General features: G+C 38.2%; 1 protein-coding gene across 1 annotated transcript in view; it reads right to left on the bottom strand.

The window, feature by feature from the left end:
* Positions 1-22,920, bottom strand: part of KCNH8 (potassium voltage-gated channel subfamily H member 8) — a 386,460-nt gene that overhangs the window by 142,666 nt on the left and 220,874 nt on the right. Inside the window, exons 4-5 of the mRNA XM_046003267.1 lie at positions 20,301-20,428; positions 15,101-15,341 (exon numbers count right to left, since the gene is read on the bottom strand). Coding sequence (XP_045859223.1) covers positions 15,101-15,341; positions 20,301-20,428 — 369 coding nt within the window. The remainder of the gene's footprint in view (positions 1-15,100; positions 15,342-20,300; positions 20,429-22,920) is intronic.

The following is a 22,920-nucleotide window of genomic DNA, read 5'->3' as shown; positions in this document are numbered from 1 at the left end:
CTAATACACAAAGCAAAGTCCACTGCCCTCATCCTTCCATTAACTTCATAATTTAACATCTCCCATGAAATACTGTTTTAGTAGCTGGTCTTGACAGTCCAATCAGAATGTGACCTTTTGTCATTATGAGCAAGGGACTCACCCAATTCTCCAGCCTCTTCTAAGGATGGCAGCACTCCTAACTAGTAGTTTTTCTTTTATAATTTTCAGCCAAAAATTGGTCAGCATTATTTCAACATAAACCCCTGCCTGCAACAGCTCCTAGGCATTCAACTTCCTGGTGTTGCTTTCTTAGAGCCAACACATTAGTCTGAACCACTGACGTCACCCGGTATAAATTTGTCAGAGTTAGCACAGGACAACCACTTAAATTTAAACTTCAGGTAAAGAATGAGTAATGTTTTAGCATAAATAAGTCCCATAAGAAGAAAAAGTCCTTTTATTGCTACAACCATCCTTGGCTTAATAAATCTTTTAAGAGACATCCAGATGATCTGAAACTGACCATCCCTTCTCATCCCCTCAAAACATGTGTACAAATCCACCTGATGTCCCAATCAGGAACCTTAAAAACGTGTGTGTATGTGTGAACATGTGTGCACATGTGTGGATGTGCACACCACCAGACGGGTCCTGAGGCTGAAGTGAACTGTGCAGAAGTAACATGTTTCAGCACCACAAATACAAAATATCACCTCCTCATTTGCCTCTCTTCCATTAGCATCTGTTGTTCCCATTCTTTGAAAAATAATATCTCTATTTTCTGCTAAGCTATTAACTTCTTGTAGTTCCTTCCTTCAGATCTTTACTTCAATCATCAATTCATGCACAGCAAGAAACATCCTATCTACCTTTACCCACCTTTTATGGTTGTACATTCTCAGGCTTTGTCTTGTTGTACACCTCTGGAATGACCTTATTAGGTCTTCACATTTTTTTAAAAGGGTTGTGAATATTAAACATTTCCTCTTTGTTTTGTCTTGGTCTCCCAAAAAGATGAATGAGATGAACTGCTTCATGTTTGGTATTCTAGACTTTTGTTCCCTTCCAGATTATTTCTAGTTTTTCTACACTTTCTTATTACACATTTTGGATCATCCAGGGTAAAGAAAATTGTTTTGAAGATCTCCAAAGGGAATACCACCAAAATTACTGATTTCCACGAAAACTGAAATAATAGTCATGCTATGAGCACACCACTATTAAATTTAAAATATGTGTACTTTTTGTAATGTATCCTTTAAAATTATAATCTTAGTTTGCTTAAATATGATGATATAATAATGTTATGACTATTTGGGATGAACACTGGCTTTTATTTATTTTTTCAGAAGACATTTATTTGTTTGAGAGACAGTGAGAGAGCAGGGGGAGGGAGAGAGAGAGAGAGAGAAACTCAAGCATTCCCCCTGCAAAGCACGGAGCCCCAGGTGAGACTTGATCTCATGACACTGAGATCATGATCCAAACTTAAACCCAGTCTGATGCTCAACTGGCTTAGCCACCCAGGTGCCCAATGAATAGTGGCTTTTAAAAAATATAACTAGGTACAAATGTAGTGATCCGAAGGGGTACATGTACCTGAATGTTTATAGCAGCAATGTCCACAATAACCAAACTATGGAAAGAACCTAGATGTCCATCAACAGATGAATGGATAAAGAAGATATGGTGTATATCTATATACAATGGAATACTATGCAGCCATCAAAAGAAACGAAATCTTGCTATTTGCGACAATGTGGATGGAACTAGAGGGTATTATGCTTAGCGAAATAAGTCAATCAGAGAAAGACAATTATCATATGATCTCCCTGATATGAGGAAGTTGAGAGGCAACATGGGGGGTTTGGGGGTTAGGAAAAGAATAAATGAAACAAGATGGGATCAGGAGGGAGACAAACCATAAGAGATTCTTAATCTCACGAAACAAACTGAGGATTGCCGGGAAGAGGGAGGTAGGGAGAGGGTGGTGGGGTTATGGACACTGGGGAATGTATGTGCTACGGTGAGTGCTGTGAAGTGTGTAAACCTGGCGATTCACAGACCTGTACCCCTGGGGCGAATAGCACATTATATGTTAATAAAAAAATAAAAAATTATAAAAAAATATGTAACTAGGTTGTAATCTCAGCCCTTGCACTTAGTAGCTGTGTCTACCTTGAAATGTTTTGTCTTTCTACCTTTTCTAAGTTCTAATTTCTATTTAAGTGATGAAACTAATGATTATTGCCCTTCATTTATTTACTCAGCCAATATTTATGGATCATCTAATAGGTACCTGAATTGGCTGAATTCTGGGTGTACAAAGAATACTAATACTCTGTTCGTGCATTCAAAGAAATTTAGCAGGAGATATAGGAAATTATAAAGTTCAGTGATGAGTGTTCTGGAGGAATAGCTGTACTCAAAAAGGAATAGTTAACTTGGAAGGTGAAGACCTAGCAGGTGAAGCTTGGGAAAGACAAGTGCGAGATCACAAGTGATCTCTGTCCTGAGGGATGAATAAGAGTTATCGAAGCAAAAGAGAAAGAGGATGGAAGCTGCAAATATGCATTTCTTTAAAGTTCAAGAATAAGGGTGCACCTGGGTGGCTCAGACAGTTAATCAACCAACTCTTGATTTTGGTTCAGCTCATGGTCTTACGGTAGTGAGACTGAGCCCTTCATTGGGCTCCATATTGGGCATAGATCCTGCTTAAGATTCTCTCTCTTCCTCTCCCTGTGCTCCTTGTGCATGCATTCTCCCTCTCTCTCTCTCTCTCTCTCAAAAAAAAAAAAAAAAAAAAAGAATAGGAAGTGATTGAAGGGTTGGTCAGGGGGCACAGCAGTCCAGTCAGAACTGACGGTGACTGGAACCGAAGTGGTGGCAGTGAAGAGAAGAGACAGTGCACCAACAGATGGTTAGTGGTGGACCACCAGTACTCTGAGCTTGATTTTACTGGGGGATGAAGGGAGGGGGAGCAATCTGTGAAAAGCCCTATGTTCACGGCTCACAGGGTCCTATTCATAGAAATGGGAAAACCCAGGAAGGGAAGAGGGGAGTAGTTTAGGAAAAGAAGGTGATGGTTGTCTTATTTACTATCAAAATGAATTTCCAGTCATGCTCACGTTCAAACATTCAACATCGATTTACTGCACAGTTACCGTATACCAACATCTGGAATCCAGTGCCTTCATGCTCTGCTCTGCTTCTGAGCGGGTGGTCTTTATCCAATGGCCCTATCTGTGTTAGGTTTTTTGAAACATTCCATTCCAGCAGTGAATTTCATTCTGCCCATAAGGCCAGGCTTAGGTAGAATCACAAAAGCACCACAAGCTTATTTCTTGTTGCCACCTTAGTAATCTCAACCTCATTCCAGATGCTCAGCCCTCATGTTCTCTCACCCCACTTTCCTATCAACTTCTCTTATCCCATCTTCACAGTCCATGACTAACACTGACCAGCTTTACATCTATTTCAAAATACACCGGGATGTCTTTCCTGCGATCATGGAATCATCTACACAGCCTGAAGCAAGGCACCACTGCTCTTTCACTGTCTCCTAAAAGTTTCACACTGAGGCAGGCTTTTCCAATTATTGTATAGGCTTCTCAAATATAGGGAGAACGTCTTCACTTTCTTCAATACATTTTTCATCACTTCATGTATGGTATCAGGTTTATGTCAGTGTTGCCTTTAAATAATTCTTAGTAGTTAATTGTTTAAAAAGATTTCTAATTTTCTGGTGGGCAGGAAGTCCAGCTAAATTGAGACTAGCATCTCTTTGCTTCTCTGCACATCTGTAGTCTCTCTTCTGCCAGACATGGACGGCATCCTAGTACCTAGCTTTTTGAATTGCTGAGTTCATCTCACACTCACCCTATAGAACCATTTGGGGGGCCTTGAGAAGCTTTTGGAATGTTTGCAAAAGTCAGAGAAGGCACCACAACCTATGGGATTTCTCAAGCTACCTGCTGTTTGCTTATTGGCACTGATTGTTAAGGATTAGTTACTCTAAAGCGAGCTATACCGGGGCACCTGGGTGGCTCAGTTGGTTAAGCATCTGCCTTCAGCTCAAGTCATGATCCAAGAAGACTGCTTCCGCCTCTGTCCATCCTCCCCATTGCTCGTGCTCTCTCTCTCTCTCAAATAAATTTTAAAAATCTAAAAATAAATAAATAAATAAATAAAGTGAGCCATACTGTTTAAAACTAAAGAACAGCCAGCTGTGGGACCACATGAAAAAACCATGGAGACCTGCTTTTGGAAAAGGCTATTGTTCAACTTGATGAGCCACACTTCCTGTTTTGTTTATCTGTACCATGGCAGTAAGTAAACATTAGTCTACTGCTTACTATGGGTCAGATATGTATTAGCTGGAGGAACTAGAGAAGTAAATATATTATCCAGTCCATGTCCTTTGGGAACTCATAGTTTATTTATGGTATGTATGTGGAGTCGGGGAGAAATAGACAATTATAATAGATGGCAGAAAAGTGAGGGAGGGACAGCATTTAAATAATGCATGAGGGAAAACTAACCTAGACTCCTGATAGGGGTAAGATGACTTGAAAAGACGATCTTGTAGAAGAGGCCAGAGATGCTACTTCAAGGATAAGGAGAATTTTATTGGATAAAGAAGAGCTAAGGAGGGGCGCCTGGGTAGCTCAGTGGGTTAAGCCGCTGCCTTCAGCTCAGGTCATGATCTCAGGGTCCTGGGATCGAGTCCCGCATCAGGCTCTCTGCTCAGCAGGGAGCCTGCTTCCCTCTCTCACTCTGCCTGTCTCTCTATCTACTTGTGATCTCTCTGTGTCAAATAAATAAATAAAATCTTTAAAAAAAAAAAAAGAAGAAGAAGAGCTAAGGAGATGTCTTGCCTCCCCCCCCAACCTTTTTTTCTGAGAGTAGCAGCTATGAAAGATATGAAAATACAAAGTATGTAGGGAATGGCACAGTTGAAGAAGTGCTGGTGGTCCAGTATGGCTGGAGACACAGGAAAAAGGGGAAAGTGATGACAGATAAAAAGATGAGAGTCTAGACCACGGAGGGTCTTCTAAACTATGTTGAGGAACTGCCATGTGCAATCATTTGAGTGACATCATATTGGTCCTCAACAAAAATTTAATGAACAACACATAATGAATTACATCTAGGCCCAGGTGACCATAATATTTTCTGTTATCTAAAATATTTAAGGGGGTGGGGCGCCTGGGTGGCTCAGTAGGTTGGGCCTCTGCCTTTGGCTCGGGTCATGATCTCAGGGTCCTGGGATCTAGCCGCGCATGGGGGGTCTCTGCTCAGCGGGGAGCCTGCTTCCTCTCCTCTCTCTCTGCCTGCCTGCCTCTCTGCCTACTTGTGATCTGTCTGTCAAATAAATAAATAAAATCTTAAAATTTAAAAAAATAAAATATTTAAAGGGGTGCCTGGGTAGCTCAATAGGTTAAGCCTCGACTCTTGATTTTGGCTCAGGTCATGATGTCAGGGTCACAGGACTAAGCCCTATATAAGGCTCCATGCTCAGTATGGACTCTGCTTGAGATTCTCTCTCTCCCTCTTCCTCTGCCTCTCCCCCATCTCTATAAACAAACCTTTTTAAAAATCAAATAAAATATTTAAACAACTTCTCAATATATTCAATATATACTTGCTTTAAAAAGTATGTATTTATTTAATCTTAAAACGGTTGGCATAATTGGAGAAGAGATTATTTCAATGGCAAATGCTAAATGAATGGGTTGAAACGGGAAATATAAACCATATAAATGTCACTTTTACTTAGAGAGTATGAATTTTTTTTTTTTATACTGCAAGGAAACATATTTGAAAAAGTGGGAAAAAGAGAGAATGACATAGCGGAGTTCATGTTTGGTAAGAGGCAAATGGAAAAAAAATCCCTCGTTAGTCTGCAATAAGTTTCTAAATCAAGAACTCACAATTTTCCTCTGGGTTTCTAAATTTAGTAATATTCCATTTTTAATTTCCTTGCCTTGTTCAAAACAACCCCTATTGTTTCATATTTTATGAGCATGTGCTCCTTTTCATAGTCTATTTACAGTAATAGGTAAGTCACAGGGCAGCATCATTCTCAAATGTACGCAAAGACAATTTTCCTCCAAATCTATCTCACAACATTTCAGATATAAACACAATGGATTTGGATACATCATGTAATAAGTTTTGTATCTGTCAGGCAAACATAACTCGATTTTCCATATATATCTAATCTCCTAAGGAAAAAAAAATAGAAAGAAAGAAATAACAATGATGCAATATTAATAACACTATTTTATCTGAATTACTCCATTAAGTGAAATGACTGTTTAGTAGTAAAACAAATTCAGAAAGTGACAGGTGCCTATAACTTTGCACAAGATCTATTACTATAAAAAATATTAGCATGAAAAAAATTAGCTTGAATAAATTGTATTTCAACTAGAACTTTACTGACCAATAAATGCTCTAAGAATAATGTGATTAAAAAATGAAATTTTGAAAATATGCTGTATGCTATATATGTTAATATTCTATGGCCCAATAATTCCACCCCTTAAAATATTCTAAATGCTTTTGATGTTTTGATGTTCTCTTTCCTTGGAATATTCTTCATTGAGACATACAGTTCATTGTTTCCTCGCTTCACTTCTGCCTTTATTTAAATGCCATGTTCTTAATTCTCATCCCTGACCCATTTCTTTTCCCTTATCTGCTTTACTAGTCTCCATGCAACTCACCACTATCTGACATGTTACACATGTTATTTGTTTTGATTCCTGCTTATCTCTACTGGAATATAAATCCTATAAAGACAAAGACCCCGATTTGTTTCACTATTCTATCTCTACCAACTAAAACACTGCATGGTAAACTATAGTTATTCAATATATATTTATTTAGTTAGTGAATAAATATATTTTCCCACAAAGATGTCCTCTATCATTTTTTAAGTAGCAAAAAATATCATCTTAAATGAGCAACAATTAAGACATGACTAAGTAAACAGAATAGTTCATTTATATAATGGAATATTATTCAACTATTAAATGTTTATAAATACTTATAAAACACAGAGAAATGCTTACATTAAAATCTTATGTGGAAAAAAGTCACCAAAATTTGCATAGACTGTGATCAGAATCATATGAAAATAAGTAGGGAAAACAGCAACCAGAAAGACTGAATGTGGAAGCAGCCGTTGTGCTGGGATGGGTGTGACTGAGGACTGTTTGTTTTCTCCCCTGTTTCTATTTTAAAATTTTTGTAATTAACATGGTCTACACATCAATAGTGCCAGGCTGAAAAACTACTTACTTATATGCCCATTTTACATGAACTTTAAAACCTTTCCATATAATTCAGAGGGTGATTGGATTATGGACAATGGGGAAGGTATGTGCTATGGTGAGTGCTGTGAAGTGTGTAAACCTGGCAATTCACAGACCTGTACCCCTGGAGCTAATAATACATTATATGTTAATACAAAAATTAAAAAAAAAAAACATTTCCATATAATTCTATCATCAAACGATGCAACCATCCATTCACAAAAAATGACCTCCCCCTAAAGAGATATTTACATTTATTTATTCTGAAAAACGTAAAGAAGCAACAATGAAACTGACAGTTTATTTGCAAAAATAAATGCAATTTTACTCCTTGCTTGAGTAGGTACTTTTAAGTACCTATTTTAAGTACCTTAATAACAATAGTGAAAACAGTAGCTTACTGTTCAATGTACTCTTCCCCCCCACCCCAAAGCATTCTGACAACGTCTCTTCACTCTTGAGATAAGACACTGGGTATGTTATACTTCTGTAGGAATCTGAAGTGATAGAGTAGTTTTCTGTTTTCGTTTTGTTTTGTTTTTGGTTTTTGTTATTGTTTAATTATTGCTATATCCTCAGGTTTAAATTTCTTCACCAGAAAAATAGCTGGTCAGTAGCCGAGTGGGTACTGATTCATGTCCAGTCAACGGTTAATGCTTAATACAACACATTGTACTCATTCAATACTCCAAATGTATTATCTGGGAATGTAGAGACTGGGATATTCTTGTTGTCAGGTTAAAAATGCCCACATGAGACACTGGTAAAATCAGAGCCATGGCTATGAACACCATCTTGAGTTCCGCTTATTAAGAGACTCAATCCAAGGTCATTGTGAAGGGTAGGGATGTGGGGGTACAGATACAGGGGTAGACAGCTGTGTAGGTTTCCAGAGGGAGGAGGGAGAACAGGAGAAAGAACGTACATGAGAGCAGGAGAGGAAAAATGGGGCAGATGGAGGGAGAGAGTAAAAGGAGGGAGGGACTCAAATAGTAAGAGGCAAATGAATGGTAACTTAAGACTTCTAAAAATGTAGTCTGGCAATACCAGGATCCCCAAAGATTTGATGGTAAGATTTATTTGAATTCTCTCACCGCCATGAAATTTCAACTTTATTTATTGTTAGAAACCTTTCCCTTCAGTATCCAAGTCTGTAACTTTAATATCAGTCATCTGACTAAATGGAAAAATGACATACCTTTGTCTGCAATTTTCAAGAAAATGATTAAGTTGGGCTTTGCTTGTGCAATGAAATAACAATAAAATGTGTATAGTCTTTCAGTTTCCACTGAGATTTATATATTTTATCTTAACAGAAAAAGACACACAAGAATGCTGAAAGAAAGTATTTTTTTTTTTTTTTTGGTGAAAGGTTTTATTTATTTATTTGAGACAGAGAGAGCGAGCACACAAGCCAGGGAGAGAGGCAGAGGGAGAGGGAGCAGCACACTCCCCGCTCAGCAGGGAGTCCAATGCTCGGCTGGATCCCAGAACCCTGGGAGCAAAACCTGAACTGAAGCCAGGCACTTAACTGACTGAGCCACCCAGGCACCCCAAGAATTAAAGTATTTCCTCTGAGGCTTGAATTTTTATCAGAAAGTAATAAACTATAGTTGAATGCTATAAGAACATTACTCTTTGGTTCCACATTAAATGGGAAAAGGTATCTCAATAAAGACTATGCACAAGGAAGACAGAATTTGGGAAAGAAGTTTTTTAAAGCAAACATGTATCTCTAAATATCAGTAGAAATTGAACACAAGGGCGTGTGCCTGGCAGAGTCAGTTGGGCATCCCACTCTTGGTTTCGGCTCAGGTTGTGATCTCTGGGTCATGAGATTGAGCCCTGACTTTAGGCTCCGCAGTCAGTCATGGAGTCTGCTCAAAAGACTTTTTCCCTCCTCTCCCTCAGCCCTTCCCCGTGCTCTCTCTCTCTCAAATAAATAAGTAAATCTTTTTTTAAAATTTTATTTTATTTTTTTCCAGTGTTCCAAGATTCATTGTTTATGCACCACACCCAGTGCTCCATGCAATACGTGCCCTCCATAATGCCCACCACCAGGCTCACCCAACCTCCCAGCCCCTCCCCTCCAAAAGCCTCAGTTTGTTTCTCAGAGTCCACAGTCTCTCATGGTTCGTCTCCCCCTCCGCTTTCCCCCAACTCACTTCTCTTCTCCTTTCCTCCCAATGTCCTCTGTGTAATAAATGAATCTTTTTAAAAGAGAACAAATTGAATACAGATGCAGTAAAATCATGAATTTGTTGAACAGAGAGAAGTTTCCATTCCTCTAAAGCTAGGGATTAAGCCTTTAGCTAGTGACTTCCTTCTCGACTGTTACTGGAAGCCCAGCTTAGTGCCTTTCAGGCGTCATCAGAGCAAGGAAGGAGAAAGGATGAGGAACGGAAATGAAGATGCGCTCTTTCGCTTGTTTCTGCAAGTGCTGATGGAAGACTGGATGGGAGATGCACCTGGAATGATGGCCCCTAGTATTATCTGTGGTCATTTCAGTAATGCCAGATAAAGGATGTGACTTAGGTAGATACAAGAGACCTTCTCTCAGCTTTTCTAAAAGGATGCTAAGGCAAATCTGTGGAAGTAGCTATAAAAGCCTTAGATCCTTTAAGTGGAAAATGAGTCTCTGGACACTCATGTTCTTGAAAGCTAAGGAATGTTCTGGTCTACCTTATTCCCATGATTAGCTGAACTTTCAGTTTGTATTGAAGAGTGCTTGCTTTCTGAAAAATGGTGGATATTAAAGCAAACTGAAGAGAACAGAGGCTTGGCGACATTATTGACAATACTTATCAGTATTGATTAAACAGTGAGCAAACTTATTTCTTCATACAATAACCTCACTAAATCCTCACAATAATGCTACTATCCATTGTACAAATGGGTTTAGGGTTTTAGTCCTAGCTTGGTCAGTAATCAGCCAGGTCTTGGATAAACTGCTTACTTTTTTCTCTCTTTTTCTTCCTATGTATAAACAGATACACCTGTGTTAATTACATCACAAGGTTATAATAATAATTAAATGATAAGAAGAAATAAAGATTCTGAGATAGCAAAATTTAGTGACAGGTGAATGAATAGAAGCATTAATTAATAAAGCATTATGAAGGAGGAAAAAATAAAATAACCAAAAATGAAAACATAAATATATACTCATAAGACAAACTACATGTAGAGGAGTTCTATTCATTAGTTGGGGTACAATCATTTGTAGATAAGTAAATTGTGATCTAAAAGCATTAAACACCAAATGATGGTAGTGCTGATTAATGAATTAAAGTCCCACTGAGAACCAGTGAAATAGAATTACCTAAATCAGCATGAAGTATAACCTTAAAAACATAACACTGAGGAAATATTACCTTTTGAATATGTATGGGGTGTTTGGGTTTTCATAATAACTGGGGAGCACCGGTGGTGTGTAGTCAGTAGTAAGGATGCTAGATGTTCAGTCCCGGCCAGTATGGTCTACATGATATATGACTGCCCTTTATCCCCTATGACTCTCAACTGTCCTTTTATGACTAAGGGGAATTTAGAGTAAACAGAAAGTACAATTGCATACCATGTTTACTTTGACTTTTAGCTTTCTGAGGATTTTTAGAGTTACAGCGTTATGGCACAGTCTATGATTCCACTAAGCCTTTGTGATTGCAACAGCTGGTAAGTAGTATGCACGAACTGCCTTCTAGAGAGGCTCATGGTGAAATGACAGAAGAAAGAGCATTCTGTTCCTCTGGAAAGGATTTATCATTGAACCTCTGAAATGGCTCAGTGCAAGGGGTCACCGATGACAGCGCAGTGGTTTTTAAAAAAAATTTTAGAATGATATAGCTATCAATAACAAAATATCCAGTAACAGTCACCCCATAAAAGGAACATTATTATATCACTCAATAAGGAGTCCACATCTTCTTCCCTCTGTCTCTCCTCAGGATTAAATATGGCTGCAGAAATTACAATACATCATACCCTTCCATCCACACATCCCAGGGGAAAGAAGGAGAGAGGGACACAAATATTTTCCCCCATATGTCTCTCTTCTTTTTTCAGGGGAAAAAATAATCTCCATAAAGTCCCATAGAAACAATCTCTATATATCCTATTGGATAGAACATAACTTACTCCTACACCTGAAACTGGCTTGGAATTCTCATAATTCATTCCCTAGGTCTGGGATACTGCTGCCTGCATGAAATTGGGCTCTTTGGGGTTTTGATAAGGAAGAGGGGTAAGGGGGAAGTGATTATTGGATCTATGGGCATACCACAATTTCTGCCACCAAGATTTCAAAGATTAAAACCATTAATTTCTGCATTCATGGAAGAAAGAGAAGGAAGTTGGTACTTTTTTCTCTCATTTTCTGTCTCATTGCTGTAAATAAAAGAAGGCAAATTGAGTAGAATTTTTCAGAAAATGGAATCATATTGGTTATCAACCCTTGAGAAATCTGATCTGATAACCAGGAGACCTGAATGTGCCACCAATTAGTTATAGGGCCTTACACATATCACTAGGGCTCAGTTTCCCACCCATACAGTAAGAAAGATTGGATTAGATAAATTACTAGTAGGTCACTTCCCATTGTAAGTTTCTGTAAGACTTTGAGTCAGCAGCTAAATTATATATGATGACTTTCAAACTAAAAGTAATTTTATAACCACTTTGAAACTTTCAGTCAAACCTTGCATCCTATTGATCCTAAAGAATTAATGTGGTTTACAGAGCAATTTATTTTAAGATGAAGAGAGTAGTTAAGGGAAATTCAAACTCACCATTCGTTTTTATACTTTGACTAACATAACAATACTCAGATACTTTATAGTGAATTTATCAGGGAAGAATATTTTTAAGTCTGTCTTCCTGAAAGAATATTACTTAGTGGCCTGGAGAGGAGTGAGTTGGGAGGTAAAAATAACGTTAGGAGGTGCTGGATTAATCATAGTTAAACATTTCTTTATCATTGAATTTCTTGGAGGATTTACAAAGCTAATGCACATTTTGAGTTACCAAAAGAGATATATTATCTTTCAAGTTTCATTTTGGCTATATATTCTTTTTTCATGGAACACTTCATTTTCCCCATTTAGAAAATAATCCCATTGCCTTACATTTGTATAGAGTGGTTTAAATAAGAAGATATTTGGAAAGCATCATGTTTTGCTATGAGAAAGCCTTTCCTTCCCAAACCTCTTTTAAACTACTTTTTAACAGTTCTGACCCAGCTGATTATAAGATGTCAATTTAATAACACCATTCTATAAATAGAAAAGACACATGCTAAATATGCATATAGATTTTGCCACACATACCAACCTGGTAACTATTAAATGGTACAAGCCCTGCCCTATTAGTATTGTAAATTACAGTATTACAGGCTACGCACTCTTATTCTTACTATTTTGATTTATTTCTCAGTGATCATTGTTAGGTCACCTTTGTGAAATATTTCATAGAATAAATGTTCTGGGAAATTTTCTTTGAGAAATTTTCAACTCTTTTTCCAAATCTGTTAAAATAAATTGTAGATACGTTTCAACTCATTTAAAATAAAAAGAGCAGGAAGACCAGCCATAGCAAAGAGCAATCAAATTTTTACTGCTTATGAAAATATGTCATTCAAGAAGGCATTCCAGACTGGGATCCCTCTAAAACTGTTGGCAGGCCAAAAATCTCAAATTCTAACATAATCTTTATAGAAGGTAAATGGCATTAAAAACAAGAGTGAATTTCCATTTCTTTGTCATGCTACTAGGAAGGAGTGGGTATTGCCTACCTAGAGGATCATCTTGCTGTCCCAGCAGAGCAGAAATGCCAGTCACAAAAAACACAGAAGATTTAGGGGCAACTGGCAGGGGCAAGCCAGACTCCCTGGTTTAGTAGAAGAAAACAGCCTTTAAAAAAAAAAAAAAGCCAACCAACCAATTCAACCCCCCAAAATTGTATAAAATATCTTTCTCATTAAGTGTCAGTTCTGAGTGTAAATGTATCATCATCGGCCAGTGAGCCTGTAGTACAGAAGCACTTCTAAGCCCATAGAATTTCAAGAATCTAACAAGGAAAAGTGGAAACTTCAAGATACAACCATGTCCCTATGACAGAGTTGTAAATAGTAACATTATTAATAATAATGACATGAAATATTTGTTAAGCAGATACTCAGGCATAATAAACATGTTGAGTGACTGTTCTTGTTCTTGAGAACTTTGAATGGGTCACAGGGAGTCTTTTGAGAGTGCTAATTTATGCATGCGTCATGGGTGGATAGGAGAAGACATGGAAGGTTAGCAAAGGAAGTTATAAAACCATAGCGGATTTGCTTATGTATACACCCAAATGTGTGCAAGCTGGAATATTGTTATTTGCCATTGACCAGTGATTTCTGTTATTTTTCCATTGACCAGTAACCCTTTACTACGGTTACACATTTCTGATGAAGAATGGTTTAGTTAAAAAAAAAAAAATTACAGATCTAATTTCCCTGACTTTGTAGCCTTGCCAAGCTACCCAAGTAGACAACATCGCCATCTAGTGATCTATATGTATCATCTATATGATCTACATACTACAGCCACCATTTTGGGGGTGGAAGCAGGGGTCCTAACAGCTTTGGGGGGGGGGGTCCCTGTAAATGCAATGGTAATAATGGTGTCAAAGCCACACCAAGAGCATACAAACTCATCCAGATGAAATGTGCTGACATTCAGTTAGAGAACCCACTCTGGTCTCCAAGCTTTATCAGCTGCACAGAGAAAAAAGTACCATCACCACTGAAATAAGGGTTGGATCTGCCTCATTTATTTTCTTTCCTTGAACTTTTAAGACCCATTTCTCATTCCTTTGTTCACCTACATGCTTGAAAACATTTTCCAAACACTTTTTTCATCTTTACAATAAGGATGTTGCCCTATATCACCATGACTAGATAAAGAAACAGGTATCAGGTTACCAGTGATGGTCCAGAACTAAGGGACAAGGGACATTTCTGTACTATCTTTGCAATTTCCTAAGGATCTAAAACACACACACACACACACACACACACACACACACACACACACACCCCACCTTTACAGGGAGTCAAGGAGTCAATCTAAGCCTTAATGGAGATATAGGATTTGTCTTCAAATGAACAAAAAAGAGCTAGGCTTTGATCTAAACAGATGAAGATTTAAGGGACAGGGAAATAAGAGGCTTATAAGAGTAGAGCACAGACAGCTTCAGCTGAGGTTCCCAATATTCTAGAGATGAATATTCTTAGGAAGCATCCCTTGGGGCCTCTTTTTAAGTTAAAATCAGATACTCTCTGCTTCTCCTGATTGACTGGAAGGCTTATGTAATCCTTTGTTTCTGCAACCAGGCCACCTATGACAAGAGCCACCAACATGCCACAAAGACATGGAAGGGAATGGAGAACCAAGCCCAAGACCATTGTCAGACCACTGACGGATTATGGCCAAGCCTCATCTCTGACCTGTGCAATTAAGATCATGATGGGTGTGAGAGTACCAACAAAATAGCCATGAAGCCTTTTCTAGCCCATTTTTGACAACACAAGGATAAACACACAAAACATGGGTTTGGATCTGTTTGATTAAAGGAACAGTGAGAAAGCTGGAAGAGGCAATTTTCAGAAATCCAAATATGCGTTTCTCCAAAATTTGCATCCGAGGCTTAGTCATGCCCATGCAAACGGATCTTAGTTCAAATTCATGTCAGAAAAATCTGGAACACACTTACTTCCTCTATGCAAATCCTCTAGGAAAGCAGCCGTTGGTTCTTACCTATAATAAAAAGAATCTCCACTGCAATGTCACTGACTGTTGTGCTCCGAGTCGTGGACAGGTCATCGTTGCCAATAAAGCAAACGTTGTAAGGTACGGTCACGGCAACATAAAACGTCGCCAACAGAATAAGCCAGTCCCAGCCAGCTTTAAAAGTGCTAAAATGCAAAAGTATGAATTTGGACTTTTTTGCATCGGAAACTTTATACTCCGGAAATGCTGGTTTATCTACAAACACATTCTGTGGATAAAGACAAAAAGGAGAGAAGGGAGACACAACATTAGAAGCAAGGATCACACAGCCTTAAACACTCTTCTGTGAGGAGGATCGTTCCTGCACACAATGCCAACGTATGCTTACGAGTGACTTTTAGAAGGTGGGAGGCAAACAGCAGGGATGCATATACTGAAGCAGAGCGGAGATCTTCTCTCCAAGTACAGGAATGGGCAGAATCTAGTCATGAGCGGTAAGTGAACAATCTAGACTGTTCGTTTAGAACAACTGCTCATTACCTAAAATGTCACCTATAAACACCCACAGTTGCCAAGTGTAATCCTTTACACACTGGAAACACAAAGATACATTTCTATTCCTATGGTCATGGGGACAGTCCATATTCTTGTAGTTTCAAGATGACAGTCCTTATCGATAGGGTATATTGGAAGGGAAATTCTTCTAATAATAGCGAAGTTACCATGTTTTCTTCCCAGAAAGGAGAGAGATATATGATCGACATTGTATGGTTAACAGCCATCTACATTTCTTCCAAAATACAACCAGGTTGGGCTAACCACCTGCATTTTGCATTGCGGCTGTTGATGAGGTTTCAAGTTGGGAGCCCGTATCTCATACCCTTCACTGGCATGGATTCATCATGACACTAGCTAGCCCTTGCAGAGATGTTAACATAAGACACGGCTGGTTACTTAATAGTTATTCAAGTCAGAGGAGGAGAAAGGCAGATTCACTGCGCGGCTGATTAAATGCAGAATAGCTGGAATTTTATAACTGCAAAAGCACTTCATTTTGAAAGCAGTCCAAATTGATGAACAATTCTTTATTGCTATGAGACAAAGGGAGGCCCAACAATAGCTTGTGGAAATTTGACAAGCCTATGACCAGATACTTGCGGACCTTGCTTTGACCTCAATTAATGAGAAACACAAGATTGGTAATGGAAACTTAAATTTGAAAGTTAAGTTGGATGAAGTGAACAGCTAAAAGTTTTGGAATACATGTGACTTGCAGGTCACAGTATGTTTTCTTGTTTCAGCCATTGAGGAAAGGGCAAATTCGTGTGGAATGTTCGGGGATTCCTGAAGTACTTGAGGATTCAAGAAAGGTCAGAGCCATCAGGAATACTTAGCTCTTCAGTGGTAACTACCAGTGACCAAATATTTTTGCTACCTTAATAGTAACTTACTCCCTATCTTTCCTTGGTAGGCATTCCCAACAAGTTTCTACTTTCTGTTAATATTCTCACTCAATCCATACAGGCACCTCATAATGCCAGGGTTTCATGGTGAGGGACTACTTCACTACTTCTAGAAGGTTCTTTGATACCCAACTGCCATTGCATCTCTGTTCTATTTAATTCCCTGAAATGTGACCTGCCTGTCTCGCATCATTTTCTGGTTTTCAGAAGCAAATGTAAGGGGTAGGCTTTGGCATAAAACACCTGTTGGGCTTCTCATTAAGGATTAGGTAAGTGTACAGGAGAAGATAGAGTCAGGGTCAGTAAGTATTAACCACCTGAAGGTTGATAAGTATTTCTGCTTACAGAGGACATGATAGATTCTCGTATAATCTTTTTTCAAATACAAGACATTAGTAGAGAAGCCATGGGGGAATGCCTCAATTTCTGAGTAAGTCTTTTGCTATCACATTACCGAGATTAAAACTTTACCTCATTTGAGGGAGATGCCAGCTCTAGGAGAGAGGATTAGGAAAACTCAGGAAGTATTTTCCTTGGATTATGCTGATTACGTGAAGCATTAGTCATGTTGACACAAAAAGTCAGCAATATGTATTAGTTATCTCCATAAGTCAGAAAATAAATCACACTATTTCATTTTTATAGGGTACTTAAAACATATTCCTTAAAATTATTTTAAAAGATACTAAGAATTCATTATATCTAGAATTAGGCTTAAATTGTGAAGGGTTTTTTGATTCAAATGCTTCACATCGTGGCACTTCACTTAAGTACAAAATATAGATGCTCCCTCTTCTCTTACAACTAGGCTCGTAAAGTTTTATCAAAAGCCTTTTGAATGGAAGAAAATTTCTTATAATTGCAAAGTAAGCTTTTAGCAAGCTGGGGGAAAAGAGATCTATTATTTATAACCCTGAAACCTGGGGTTTGCCTAAGGAAAAATACAGCAAACAATTCTGAATTTTACTTACATGTCGTTTCTTAATTTCGAAGCATATTCTTTAGTACCAATGGTGTTTTAGCTCTTAAACCTCTACACATTACTGAAACACAATGGTTAAAGCCAAAGCCTACCTAAGGTAACTGTTTCCTAGACCATTTTTGTAACTTTTCTTTGAAACTAACTTGAATAAGTAAAGAGATGGGAAAAAGTTTCTATAATCACTGTACCAAGTCCTAGGAAAGCGTTTGCCTTGCCCTTTGAGGACCAGTGGTACCCAGCTCATAATGTTTGGGTTCTGAAAGCACTCTCCTCTCAAGCTCATGTGATCTTTTCTTGTGTTACATTTCCTTGTGTTAGAGACCTTTACATCATCACATTGTTGTATAATAGAGTAACGCATCAAGGAGAGCAGAAATTAAGTGCCTTTTCTATACTGTACCAGGCGGTCAGAGCCAGGACTAAAAGGTGTTACATCCTGATTCACCTGGCTAATGGCTTGATGAGCTCATTTGCGTATGGTTGAATCATAGATTCCTCTTCCACAGAACCATATCAAAGCACAGTGGCTTTGAGTCAGAAGACACACAGCTGGGTCCCACATCCTGCTTCCACTGTTGAGATCTTGAATAAGTTCTTTTCCATCATTAAAATGGAACTAATAAAAATCATATCTAGTACTGGCTTACTATAAAAATCAAATAATATGTTCTAAGTGAAAGGAATTTGTAAATAGCAAAGAGTTGTAAAAATGTTGAGAATTTGTGTGTGAATGTTACTATAACCAGAATTCCCCCAAAATGGATTGTTCAGCTGATAAACAATCCAGATCATTTTTTTCTTCGTCATCCTTCTCTCTTCCTGCTGTCCTTAGCCACTCTACTCTGTTCTCCTGGAAAAGAGACAGAGAACAGGGCCAGCACTGATTTTACACATTACGCTTAGGAAAGTGATCCGGCAGTACAGGTTGTATCTTAATTCTAACGATACTACCTGTATTGCCGGATCACTTTGATTAGACATCCTTACTTACTAATATTATTTTAATGTCCCCCCCATGTTTGTATTTCTTAAATGACTGGCAATTTGACAAATTAGCTAAGTGGTGGGAATTATGGTTTTTTTAAATCAGGTTTTTAAGTGCTGTTCCGTATCTTGTTGGATCTAAAGGGAAAAACAGCATGTTCAGCAAACACATTTTGAAGCTTCATAATACTTGCTATGTTTAAATGATTTTTAGCTAAAGGGTAGAAGACAGTGTCAGCTTTCAGCATTACAGAATCTCTGGCTAATATTTGTTTAGGTGCTTTGTTGGTTGACCTGCATAGAATCAAGCCCAGATGCGGTTACCTTTGTTTCTTCCTGGAACTTGTTTAATGTCACTAGGGCTGGCTTAGTAACTGAAGGGAGATGTCAATAGGAACCAGTGGAAGGATCCAGAGACCAAGAGGTGTGCACTCTTTCAAGTCTATCCCTGAACTCTCAGCAAATCATTGTGACACCCAGGCACAGGTGTCCCCAGAAAATCTTTATCCTAAGTCAGGCCAAAAGAAGCAGTGTGTGACTCCTCATGGTGGTGCCTGGCTGATCGGCACCAGCATGGGGCGATAGTCCTAGAGCACAAATGGATCAAAGCCGCTTGTTCTGGTTTCCAGAAGGAAATCACACCGAAGTCAAATGAGCTTGGCTGTACTTTCTTGTCAGATCTCCCACTCGGGGTGGGCTCGGGCATCTTTCTTTGTTCACCACAGAGAAGCAGATACTTTGCATGTCTGATACAGGGCTGTTGCATCCATGCATGTGTATTAGCTAGTCTCCAGCTTTCTGTGTAAAAAGTAAGACGCCAAAGAAACCCTTTGTGTCCCTACCTCCCAGGACTTCTGAATCATGGATTAATTCCAAAACAGCTCTGCTTGTTTGATGTGCCTTTTTCTAATGGCACTGGCAAATTAGACCCTGAGTATTTCTATCTACCACCCATAGTCACACACCCAGCAAAGACGTTGTGTTCTGAACACCCCGCAATGCACATTAATGATATTACCGTCATTTGAAAAATTATCTCTGAATATCTATAACTGAACGGACAGAGTTCTGGGTGTCTCAGTGACATCTTTCCATGCTAAGAACTAATTATAAAATTCATGGGAATTCCTGTAAGTTGTGTGTGCACAGGACCACCTTTTTGAAGCACAGTTATTTGCTGTGGCTTGTGACAGAGAAGTAGCAGGTTGCAGAAAGTAGCCCTAACTGTCATTTACTAGGAGTACAAGTTTGGACAAAACCTTATGATATAAGGCACAGAATTTGAAACCCAATGTTCCGTGGTGTGAAATTGCCAACTCTGTTTTGTAGAGGTTGTACATTCTTTAAATGGAATCATGACTTGGATTTGTTCATGGTCCTCCCGGATAAAAGCATTAAGTGAAATTAGATAAAGTGCAGAATAGCCGGAACTACAATTAAGTATGAAAAATTTTAACCAACAAGCTGTGAATATGTAATCTATGACTTGGTGCACCATCTTGTTCATAAAACGTAAACAGTATGTCCCCATTCACAGCATCCCCTGTACCATGCTGGACTGACTACAGTAATATTCTAATCTCTGTGCTGTACTAACACTGTGATTAAGCACTTTTATTGCAGAAATGTCTTGTGATTGCTGACCTTTTCTAGTTTGTTCTTTATAGGAAAGCACAAACCAAAGTGCAAAAAAATCTAGGAAAGCCAATAAATGAGTAACTGGAGCCTTTCTTTAGTGAATCAGATATTGGCACCAGGGGAAACTCTAGCATTCACAGTGTACACACATACCACCTACATTATTTATTTTCAATTTGTTCTTTTCTCTTCTTTGCAGGTGCCCAGAGATGTGATAAAGGACCGCTCGGCTCCGTCTCCGGGCTGAGTCAAAGTGGGTCCCTGCTCTTGATCTTCCTTTGGCTTTGTCTGGGGGAAAATAAAACTCATTAAGCACCAATGAATGCATCATTTCATCCCAAGAAAGTCCAGTTTTGACAGTTCCCTTTCAAGACACATAGCACATGGTTTTCAACACTTAAAATTATCTGCTGGCTCCTAATGACGTTTACTTAACCTTAGCCCTTCACAATTTATGTATTTTTGTCATCATGTTAACTGCATTAATTTTTTAAAATTATAGTAAAACATACAGGGGCACAGAGGAAATGTCAAACACTTTAGAAAAACATTAAATCAAAAGTCAAAAAAATATTACTCCTGTCTTCCTGCTACTCCACATTCATATCCCTAATTCAGCTCCCAATATATTTTATTGATATTTTTCCAGAAAAATATCTAGTATATATCCAATATCAACATTTATATTTATTTTTCTTTGCATAAATAGAAGTTTACAAGAAAAAAATTTTTTAAATGAATTTATTTATTTATTTATTTATTTGAGAGAGAATGAGAGAGAGAGAGAGAACTTTAGTGGGGGGTAGGGGAAGAGAGAGGGAGAAGCAGACTCTCCGTGGAGCAGGGAACCTGACAAGGCTAACTCCCAGGACCCCAGGATCAAGACCTGAGCAGAAGGCAGATGCTTAACTGCTTAACAGACTAAGCTACCCAAGGGCCCCATAAAAACTCTTTACATAATCTTTTTTTCACATCAAAGTAAACTGTAAGTTATTCTAAATAGGCACATTATTTGCATTTATTTTTATGAAAGCTATTCATATTGTTTTTCCATTATTAAAGTTACATTGGTATTTTTTATTTGTAAGAGCTCTTTGTGTCCTAACTGCCATTTCTTTGTCATAAATGCTGCCAACAACCCTTCCACTTTGTTACTTGTCTTTGAATTTCATTTATCCAGCATAAAAAATGTTAATTTTTGTGTTGTCAGATATAATGATGTACCCATTGTGGTATCTAGACATTATGTCCTACACAGCCAAACAGCCATCACTAAAAAATTGTTTTAAAAATTCTATGCATGCTTTCTTCCCACATCTTTATGTCTTTTTTTATCTTATTTTTTTATTTTTAATTTTTTAAAGATTTTATTTATTTATTTGATAGAAATAGAAAGAGCACAAGCAAGAGGGAGAGGGAGAAGCAGACTCCTCGCTGAGCAGGAACCCCAGTGCCGGGCTTGATTCCAGGACCCTGGAATCATGACCTAAGCTGAAGGCAGATGCTTAACCCGGAGCCACCCAGGCTTGCAAGTTAAATCTTTAATTCAATTGGACCCTATTTCAGTAAAATCAGGTAGATGTCCAGCTACTTTATTTTCTTCCCATATATCCAATATGAAAAAAAAAAAAAAACATGTTATATGACATTAAGAAATATGTAGTCTTTATTTGGTCAGTTGATCAGCATACAATTTCATCCTAAATAAATTGTATCTGTATTACAGTGACTGCAAAATATAAAAATCAAAAACTATTATTTATTTAAGTTTCATCATCCAATCTCTATAGCATTACAGAGGCTCTTTGATTTCTCTCCTTCATAAAAATGATGTGGTGTGGTTGCTACCATGCGGAAACCATATAACGATTATTGATAGCTATTGTGCGCCCGGCCTTGTTCTATTTATTATTTCAATTAATCCTCATAAATAACCAGTGAGATTAGTATTATAATCCTCCATTTACAGACAAGAAAACTGAAAGGCTTAATGGGATCACGCAATTAGCAAGCAATAGAGGCAATATATGAAGCCAGACTGGTAGAACGTCCCTCCTCCTCCCCCATGCAGCACGGAGCAGGAACACTGCCCGGTGTTGAGTGTCCCTTAGACTAATGCATGTTGTTGTCCCTGCCCATCTGAGCTTGGACGCCAAGTCCTTCAAGGACTCTAACCACACCCAATTCTCACTCCGCCCCGGTCTGCTTTTAAATGACCAGAAAATAGGGTGTTTTATTCCCTGCAAAAGTCTTATATGACGTTACCTGTTTTTTTCAGTCATTCACCTTCTGCTTCTTATTTTGAAAGAAAGTTTAAAATAAATTTGATACATTACTATAGCTTGAATCACTAAAAACAGCTTAAGAAACAAAGATAGACATCAAAGGGGGCACTGTCTTTGGAACCTCCTGGCTGGAGAAGCACATTTCATTGTATTGTTAAAGGTTAAAATCCCATCTTTCTGTGTTCAACTTTTTGGTCTACACAGAACTCTTCAATGCTGTATTTGAAAATGTAATTATTAATCCAGCAGGAAGTAAACTTAAATATATTTAAATATGAAAACAGCCAGAGTTTTAAAGCAATGTCTACAAGAATATGGTGGGAAAGGCTAGTGGGCTGCTTCTGCTGTGTCCGTTGGATCAAAACACCAGGTGGAATTACAATGGGAACTACCAAATGGACCGGATTCGAGAGATTAATGACATGGAGAAATCTAATTAATAGCCGAGATTTTCCAAAGGAAACAACAATGATTTTATAGTCTTAAAAAAGGGAC

The sequence above is a fragment of the Meles meles genome, chromosome 4 (assembly GCF_922984935.1).
Source record: "Meles meles chromosome 4, mMelMel3.1 paternal haplotype, whole genome shotgun sequence".
NCBI lineage: Eukaryota > Metazoa > Chordata > Mammalia > Carnivora > Mustelidae > Meles > Meles meles.
Note: the sequence above shows the minus strand (reverse complement) of the source record. Positions and strands in the feature narration are given on the sequence as shown.